This window comes from Aplysia californica, unplaced genomic scaffold, assembly GCF_000002075.1.
Source record: "Aplysia californica isolate F4 #8 unplaced genomic scaffold, AplCal3.0 scaffold00001, whole genome shotgun sequence".
Lineage (NCBI taxonomy): Eukaryota > Metazoa > Mollusca > Gastropoda > Aplysiida > Aplysiidae > Aplysia > Aplysia californica.
The window spans coordinates 2,223,447-2,233,556 of NW_004797271.1; the positions used below are offsets into that span (position 1 = coordinate 2,223,447).

Sequence of the window (10,110 nt, forward strand, 5' to 3'; positions counted from 1 at the left end):
CCCCTCTCTCTATCTGTCTATCTCTGACGACAATAGAGTTCTTTTCTTCAGTCAACTTTCGGCGTTTCTCCTTCATTGTTAACGTCAGTAAAATGTGAAACACTTTGATCAACACATGTTAGCTCTTCGAAGATTTTGGCTACTTTGACCTTACATGTCAGGTCAGGGTCCAAGAACATTTTCCCAATAAACGATAAAGATTCTCGATAGCATACTTTTTAGGTCCTGGTAATCGACTTCTTGTCCTTTAAAGATGTCAACGTTTCGATGCCAGCATATTCGGCAGAACCTTATATCATACCATATTACGGTTTTCTTTGAGTACTCACAATCATTTAAATCACTCTTCTTTCATCTGCCTTTACAGACTCTCAGGCCGAGTCCATCTACGGGCAGCATTTCATCGTCCCCTGTGACCAGTGAAGCGCCACCAAAGCCGACCGTGCCGCCCACTGAAAGAGCTGGGAATTCCACCCACGTACCACAGGCGGCCGAAGAATCTAGCTCGTCGTGGAAAATAGCCGTGGGCGTAATCATCCCCTTGTTGATCATTGGCGCGGTCGCCATCGTTATTTACATTTGCTACCGTAAGAAGTACCCAGTGCGTATGATCATTGGTCGAGAGTTTGGCAAATTTAGCAACCCTCAGTACTCTACCCCCAAACGAGCTCCCACATTGGTGCGTCCAGACGCGGATGATTATTTTACCGCGAGTGGAGAAGAATCAGGTGAGATAACCGTAGAGTATAACCCTGTGGACAATAGAATAACGTTTGATAATGCTGGGTTCGTCAATGACGAAGATGAGGATGAAGAAGAGAAAGAGCGAAAGTTCCTAGCGAGGAAATCCTGGCTTTTTAAGAAGGGCGAAGACGAGGTGAGGGAAGTCGACACCACCGACTCGGCGGACGGGACTCCAGGGAGATCTGTGGAGCGGCGTCAGGGGAAAGGAACAGAAGACGTCGAGTCCACGGACACAGATGTTTCTGAGATGCTGGGGCAGCAACAGCTTACACCTAAACCAAAGCCAAGGAATAAACATAAGAGTAAGAACAGAGCTGCAGCTGAGAGTTCAGCATCTTCGACAGGGACCCTAGAGGAAAAGAGCGGTAGTTTGCAAGACGCCAGGACAGTGAGCTTGAAGAACAATCAAGACGACGGACAAGCTAGTGACGAGGATCAAGTGGAGAGTAATTTCGAGAAGACATCCAGACTTCTGTTCGAGCAGCCAACCTTCGAGGAAGTGTGTGCAGATATCAAAGCACGGTCAAGGTCCATGAGCGTTGACAGAGCTATGGCCTTCACGGCCAGACCGCGGAGTTTCAGCGTGAATCCGTCAAAGTCTGCAAGGAGGAACTCTCTGTTCGACGAAACATTATTTGAGGCACAGAAAAGAAAAACCAAACCTCCAAAGAAAATGACGTCAGTGGAGAATCTGCATGATTTTCCGGCTCTGACGGCTTCTGTTGTCGGGGTTGATTACCGGGATAAAACAGCTTCCATGGCGTCCTTTGACTTCTCCTTGGGTGACGATAATGACGGTGTTCCCAGGAACATCTCACCAGGGGACAGAGACCGCGGCGTGTCCTTGTCTTCCGCCAACAGCAACCCACACCTGGTCACTGACCTGGACGATGACGACAGAAACACAGACCAGGAGGGTTCACAGAAGCACGTGAGTGACGATGAAGAATATGAAGAGCAACACGATGAGAAGAACATTCTCAATAAAGAACGTAGTGACTCAAAGTTGAACATAGAAGAACGATTTGCAAGGGCCACGGCCATTCTAACCCGATCCCGAGCTAAAAGCCTGGATGAAGAAGGTCCAGGCGCAAAAGAACAAAACAAACGATCCCAAAGCTTTAGCAATTTTCTTGATAGTACTGATGCAGACATAGACCACATAGACATGGCTGCATTAAAGTCCATTCAAGCTCCAAGTAAAAGCTCAGTTTTCGATGACGACCCCGATTTATCTTCTCCTGTGGGAAGAGCTGGTACGACTTTCTACGACAATGAACAGTCTACTTTCCCTACAAACGGACAACAAAGGACCGAAGCCAGTTTCTTCTCGCTCCAACTGCAGCCTTCTCTGGACGAGACCGATTTGCCGTTTACAGAAAGTCAAGATGTTCCCGTGCCAGGGAGTTATGGGAGCGTCCCGTCGCCAGGGAGGATACGAGTACTCACGTTCGGAGAGGTCGGACAGAGAGAGGATGGTAATCAAACTGAAGCTGATGATTCTACTGATGGTGACAAAAGTGATGACGATGATGTGATAGGAGGGGACAATAGCCATGGAAGAAAACTGCGATTCGTTCTTCCGAGCACAGAGGAGTTAGGGGGAGGCAGAGATGACGATGATGAGGGTGCTGAGACTTCAGGTACATCAAATACTAACACCTCAGATGAAAGCGAAATAGAAGCATCATATACCTTCGAGAAATCCGAACCTCAGATCCAGACTACAGGTCAGAATCGAAAGTCAGAGGCTGATAGCAGCACTAGCAAAAGCGGAAGTGAGTCAAGTTTTGAAGTTTTACCCCCAGAGATGTCCAGAAATCTGCAACTATTCCCATCTTCCTCGTCGACTGTAAGCAGCCCTATTCCGCAGATGTTTCCACGCGTGGACGATCAGAGAGCCGAGGAAGGAGCGAGGCCGCGTCCAGTGAAGCTCATGTCAGAGAGAACTTACTCGGACAGCTCCAGCGAGTCCACCGACCCTCAGGTCACAACACTCCAGCTCACCAAACCTGAAGAATTGGACATGGGAAACATGCAGCCAAGGACTGTGTCTAAAATACATCCAAGTGTAGAACTCGACAATAGTTTTAGCATTAGCGATGATGATGATGATGATGACGACAATGAGAACAAAGGACACAAGTTGACAGATGACGACATCTCTGAGGTCCTTGGGGACGGCAGCAGCACAAGTGACACCAGCAGTGATACTGACGCAGCCCCAGGACGGAAGAGCAGAGCTTTGTACACTTTCAGGGATGAGAACAGCGAGGATGAGGACATTGATGTTTGAAAAACATGATATTACATATGTGGAAAACAATATGTTTGTGAACCATTATGTTGGACTAACGACACCAAACAAACAAACAAATAAACAAACAAACAAACAAACTAAATGCGTTATGAAGAGCTAGGTTTAGATTATTTTACAACTGAAAGAAATTATCATTGTCGACGATTGTGTATCGGCGTTAATAAATGTATTACAAGACAGAGTATCAACATGCTACCTTGTCCACTGATTCTATAGCCTCTTCACTCAACATCCACATTTCACATATCAAGATTATTTGTCGTTTTAACCTCTATTTAAAACTGTATGCACAAAACGCACATCCTCATGAAAACCCCCCAGCTCATCTTGAAAAACAAAAAGGCACCAGTGTGTACTTAATATGATGCCCAAGACCGTTGAGCTTGAATTTAACCTTTTTCTAAACTTTGTCTACTAGCTCTGCCCCTCCCCCAAAGCAGATGTATTTTGTTAAAGCTGCTTACGTTTCATAAGAAATGAAAGAGGCAAAAGCTATCACATCTTCTCTAACACAAAGTAAAGTAGAACACCCTTTCAATAAATACTATGCAGACTGTTTACTTTCCTGCTCGGGCTCATAGAGGCGATCGCGTTAATCATGAGCACCTGGAGACAAACTTGTTGCTCGATGACATCGCCTGAACCTTCAACTGCCTGACTGTGTATCGGTTTCTTTTTCAAACTCAAAAGGAAGGATAATGAAATGGTAAGCTGGAGATGGATAGTGCATGAACCTCGATCGTGACCTATGCATATTATGACACCATAACCCATGAGTGCGTGAATCGACTATTTATTATTAGTGCAATCATTTGTTGTTGTTGTTTTTTTTAATTGCAATCTTGGTTTGAGTGAGGAAATGTAAAAATAATAGTATGCATGCCAGTGTGGGTGTGGAGGACCTCGAAATCTTCACAAGAAAGGGAGAGATGATAATAATAAACAACGTGTTCACTTTGTATTTATAGTTGTATTTGATATTCATATCGTTTGACCAATCTCTTTCAAGCCGTGTTTTTCTCTGGACAACAACTCAAATGGAAAGAATATTGTCAATGTTTTACTTCATACGTCTGCTTTATTTTATACTTTCTCGATAGTGAATACGACTGGAGTCCAATAAATGGTTCTGTGCTAGACTGCTGTGCAGGCTATTCTGGGTCACAAATCACTAACAGGGTATTATTTCAACTACATTTGTTTGAGGTGTCTTTTCAGTTCTCCTGTCGGAGATGGGCGTCAGTCACACTATAGACCCTACCTTAATTGATAACTTCTTCATGTTGAAATACATGCAAACCCGTTGCCTTCATGCGGTATTATGAGTTGTTTCTGAAAGTCTGGAGCACTGATTCAAAGAGGAAATGTTTTGTTTCAGACAAATCTTTTTTTAAAGCGGCACGTTGTTTTACTCTCGTTGTAAAGATCTTCTGGATTTGCACTACTGGTGACACAAGGGATACAACGCATAACGTTAGCAAGGTGTTCAGATGGACTAAGCCCAAAATTGAGATTTTTTTTTATGGCAGGCTTTTTAGTCCGTTATATTGGTTGTGTGTGCACAAACATATCATGTCAAAATTGGAATTCTAAATATTGAAAAAGGCAAGAAAAGATACACAATGCCGTTACAATTGTTTTAAACATTGAAACACTTTGTCTAAATTAAAAACATGTTGGTTTCTGGGCTTAGCTCATCTGAACGGCTTGCCAAAAATGTAGCCAATGTAAAATGTGTTTATTTATAATAATGTGTCCGAAAGATTTTCTACCACTTTTTATGCATTTGCAATAATAATACAATGTTACCCTGTGTGTAAAGATCGTTGTAATGCAACGCTAATATTTAATAGTCACAATCAAAGAGCAGTGCTGTGTTGAATACATTGGAAACTGAGAGACATCTAGAATGTTGGAGGTTTCTCCCAATATAATTTAAACCTAAAAACGCCTTTTTGTGCCTCTTCTGGGTCTTGTGACTGATATGGCATATTTGTGCAATAAAAAGATAAAGAGAAAACAATGAACCGACTTTTTAGAAGTGTTTTTTAACTCCCTTTGTGTGTGTTTGTATTTCGCCTAATTGATTTTGTGAGCTGTATTCAACCGTTTTTGGTTTGGGGGGGGGGGGGGGGGGTAAGTGTTTTACGTCGCTAGCTACTTCATAATGTCTTTTTTTTGGGGGGGGGGGGGGGGTAGGTGCTTTACAGCGCTCGTTACAGCATATTGTCATATGAGTACGCGAAACACATTAAGCATTTTCAGTTTGGTTGGAAATTTAGAATTTTGCCCGAGTGGTGGCTAAATCTAGATCACGAGAACCGTCCTCTCCCCCCCCCCCCCCTCGTATTCAACCTATCAGCGTTAAGGAAAATATATATAATAGCGAAGTCCAGATAGGTATTTTTGGGGGGTTAGTGTTTTACGGCACTAGCAACTGCATAAGGTTATATGAGCGCGCGGGACATATCGGAACATTTTTCAGTTGGTAGGAAATGTTGAATTTTTCCCGGGTGAGGCCGAAGCCTACTCTTATCGATTTGAAACCACCAAGGGATCTTTAACGTGCGCAACTTGCACACGGGACTTTCGAGATTTTTCTCCCTTATCCGAGAAGGCTAGGTGTAGATCTTTCCTACCAGAAGATCAGGGGAGTGGCTGAAAGACAGCAGTAAGAAGGAGCCAAGGAGAAGCAGTAGAAAGACTGCAGAAAGAGTCAGGAGCCCAGAGGAGGGGGCGAAGGAGGTGAGGGGGAGGGGGCAGAAAGTGGAGACGAAAGCAGACGACAGAACATTGGTAGAGGGCAGGAAAGGAGGTGAAAGGGGACAATTTTAGAGAATAAAATTTTTCGGTCTCCACCCAGATTCGAACCCGGGACCTTTGAATGATAGGCGAACACCTTAACCTATCTAGGCCACGAATATTAATTAGGTATGATGTACCATTTAAAACTTTGCAAGAACTTCGTACAGGAGTTCAAAATTGTATGTATTAAAATTTGCACCAGGACCAGAATGCTTCATTAGAATTGAGGGAGATTGATTATAGCTAACATCATCATATTAATCATCATCATCATCATCATCATCATCATCATCATCATCATCATCATCATCATCATCATCATCATCATCACCATCATCACCATCAAGTGCTAGATTTCAAGTATACATTGCCTGGCATAGTTTGCTACCGACCACTCATTTCTCTGCTCGGATGCTCCAAAGAAACGCATATAATTATTCTGACCTGCCCACGTCATCAATCAGTCCAAGTTCTCCGAGTGAGTTGTTCTTGGTCTTACTTCACCGTGTTTGCCTTGAGACATACAACATCTGAGTCTAAATTTAAAAAATCTTTAAAGACACATTTAATGACATCCTTTTTATGTCAGTAGATTCATGTTCAGTACAATGTTATGTAAATGTCTATGTATCCATTTATGTATTTTGTGAATTGCAGTGTATATATTATTTTATTCACATTTCGTGACGATGTGTAATCGTGTGCGTGTGGTAAGCAAGTAGATGTGTGTGTGTATGTGTGTGTGTGTGTGTGTGTGTGTGTGTGTACGTGTGTGTGTGTGTGTGTGTGTTAGTGTGTGTGTGTGTGTGTGTGTGTGCTTGTGTGTGTTTGGCATACATGTGTGCGTGTTATGTGTTCGTGAGTGTGTATGCGTGTGTTTGTGTGTGAGTATATGTATATGTGTGTGTGTTTGTGTGTATATGAGTGTGTGTGTGTGTGAGTGTGTGTGTGTGTGTCGCGTGCATGAATATTTTTCTTACATGCATTTATGTAAAGCGCCTAGAGCTGTGTTTACACGGGAGTGGGCGCTATAGAAACGATCTTCATTATTATTATTATTATTTGCCTTCAGTTTTCCTAGGTAGAGAAAGATGTTGAAGGCATTTTTGTCGCTTGCAATGTCCCAAGAACTGCATTCGGCCTTCTGTTTTATTAGTTTTATTATTAATGTTCGTCCCACAAGGGCTTCTTTAAAGCACGTCCCCGTTTGAAATTTCTAACTCTCTTGAAATCCTCAAAAGTCTCCTAAGGAGCCACATGTCTGTTTCTTTTATGTTATTTTTTTTTTTCACTATCCTTAGTAATCATTCAGAATTCACAGTCTTAAGACTGGCTACATGAATATATCCTTTTTTCAAAACACTTATTTTGGTTGTTATGGAGAGGTCTCTATTTTTTTCAAAATAAGACTCATTTTAATAAATTTTTAGTACCCAAAATATATAATACAAACTGCATGAAAAATACAACCTGCCCACTTAGATAAGAACCTATTCCTCAAAGAATGTCTTTATCTGTTATTTCTGACTTTGGGTTTACTTTACTTTTACTTTTTTAATCCTTTGTTAGGTCGAGACTAGATGCAGTTTCCTAGGGTAGGCCAACTCTGCAGTCATATCAATCGCGATGTTCTAATTTCGCAATCCATCTTGTGCGTGGTCTACCTCTTCCTTTATAGTCTGAGTGCTTGTTGTTAAAGGCTCTCGAGACTCGCTGATTAGGTGACATTCTTAACAGGTGGCCAAACCATTCTATTCCGTTTGTTTTTAAGAAATGCAGCCAGGACTCCGTGCCAATAGTTTCTCTTACATCTTCATTTCTGTGCCCGTCTTTTCTTGTGATATTTAGAGTTTAGTGGAGAATTTTCATCTCGCATGCAATGATTTTGCTTTCATAGTTGTGCTCCTCTGTGTAAGGGGTGTATCCACTTTGCGGCAAAACAATTAAACAGAAGAAAAATTATATCTACTTTGCGGGAGTACTTTTGCATCAATTAGTGTCGATATTGCATTTTTCTGAATTGACTTGAGTAAAGATATTGAATAAGTATAGTGGTTTTTAGCCATTAATTAGAGACTGGAGAGCCTGTAGGCCACGCCGAGTAGAGCGAGACTGTAAACGTTAATATTTTTCTCGACCTGTAACATTAATCCTGAAGTGTTTTTCTCAATGAACAATTTGTGAAAATGGAGGGAGAAAACGCATTTGCCGTGTTTCATGATTGCCTGACGGACGTTCGCATTAAGGAATCTATGCACCAATGGAACTTCTTACACTTTCGCCCCTACCAATGTGATACAGTATTGCATTCAACAAGTAGTTACACCGCTGCCCCCCACCCCCTCGCACCCCAAGCCTATATCTCTATGTCTCCCCCTTTTCTCAAGACTGAAAAGCAGAGAGAAAATGTAGATTCCAAGTTAACCTATGCCACTATGCCTTATCAATATGGTTTAAATATAGTTGTCGATTGTTGCCACCACAGAAATGTACCAAAATTCGAATTAAAACAGTTTTTCTCTGCCGTAAATGCAGCTAAAATTGACCGAAGTGTTATACTGCCACAAATTATGTCCTTTTCACTTCCTGGAGTCGCCTCAAATGGCATTCTCCCTGAGTGAGCCTATACAACTAACACCACTCGCCAAATTGTATCATTCTTCCCTTTAAATTTTCGGTGGTGCCCTTGGTGGTCTACTCGAGGAATCAACCTTTACGCTTCGTCTATCCTTATTAGTATAGGCATTAATCAGCTGTGTATGGGGCCGCAGGAGGAGACCTGGAAAGGTGGGGCAGAGGGAAGGGTGAAGGTGGGTTGGCCGGAGCAAAGGCGCTTGGGTATTAGCATGGAGTCATTGCAGCAATTTATATGAATCATTTCCTGTCATTCGTATCTGCAGTCTCTGCTCTCCTACACACACACACACACACACACACACACACACACACACACACACACACACACACACACACACACATACACACACACACACAAACACACAGACGAGCGCGCGTGCACTCGACCTCTCCCCTCTCTCCCTCTGTCTCTCTTTCTCACTGTCCCTTGTCTCATATACATCCAGCAACATAATAAGTATGCATGCGAAAGCGAGCGCGGAGAGCGACCGCCATTGAGATCTTGAAACCCCCCCCCCCCTCTCTCTCTCTCTCTCTCTCTCTCTCTCTCTCTCTCTCTCTCTCTCTCTCTCTCTCTCTCTCTCTCTCTCTCTTGCACTCACGGGCACACAAATCTAAACAGAGAGGGAGTCACAACACCGGTGTCATACTATATTACTTGTGCCGAAATCTTGCATTGTGTTGCCACGGCAGAGTCGCCGACGAAAAAGGTCGCTGACTGTCCTCGTCATCATAATGATATTGTTTCCTGACGCAAAGTAAGGGAGATCGCTACAACAGCAACATGTTAGCAAATTGCAGAAAAGGCAAACATTCAAATCAAATAGCTTTTTCATTTAGAAGGGGACTCTCGTGGCTTAGAGGTTAAGGTGTTAGCAAATGGACAATGGCGAAAAATCTCGGGAGGTCTTGAGTGCAAGTTGCACACATTAAAGATCTCTTGGTGGTCTAAAATCGATAAAAGCAGGCTGCGGCCGCCACCCGGGGAAAATTCAAATTTCCTACCTACTAAAAATGTTCAAAATGTCCCACACGCTCATTTGACCTAATGCAGTTTCGAGGGCCATAAAACACTTACCACCCCTCCCCCCACCCCTCAACATTTAGAGGGGTCTAAATCGTTAACAAGTAAACCCTGAAAATATCGTTCAAAGCAACATGCATGAGTGAGCCACCCCGAGAACAACGTTGCTGCCCCTTTCCTAGGCCACACCGCTAGCTCAGTTTCAGTTGGTATCATGCTGGACTACAAAACTAGGTTCGAATCCCCCAACAGGCATGTTGAACTTGAGTTATTTTGGGGAGTTTTTAAAGCTCTCCGCCAATTTGGCTTGGTCCTATCAGGGGTGGACGTTAAATTCGGAGGTCCCAAGTCTTAAATAACCATAAAATTTTGAAAACGACACTAAACGCAAAACCTACACAACGAACAGTGGCCTCGCACCCAGTGTGGCAGCTCCTGACAAAATCTCGTCGCCCCTGACGCAATGTGGACGCCCCTGACGTAGAGTCGTCACCCTATATACTGCTACCCTCAGCCTATAACACGAGCGGCGCAAGGGATTAGGCTCTGGCTTCGAGGGATTAAATCTGCCCGTGAACAC

General features: G+C 43.1%; 1 protein-coding gene across 2 annotated transcripts in view; it reads left to right on the top strand.

Moving 5' to 3' along the window:
* LOC101859524 overlaps positions 1–5,087 on the top strand; it is a 17,041-nt gene extending 11,954 nt beyond the window's left edge. For both annotated transcript variants that reach the window (XM_013081088.1, XM_005088833.2), the window contains one exon: positions 368–5,087. In XM_013081088.1, the coding sequence (XP_012936542.1) occupies positions 368–3,040 (2,673 nt within the window). In that variant the 3' untranslated portion in view covers positions 3,041–5,087. The remainder of the gene's footprint in view (positions 1–367) is intronic.
* The last annotated feature ends 5,023 nt before the right edge of the window (positions 5,088–10,110 follow it).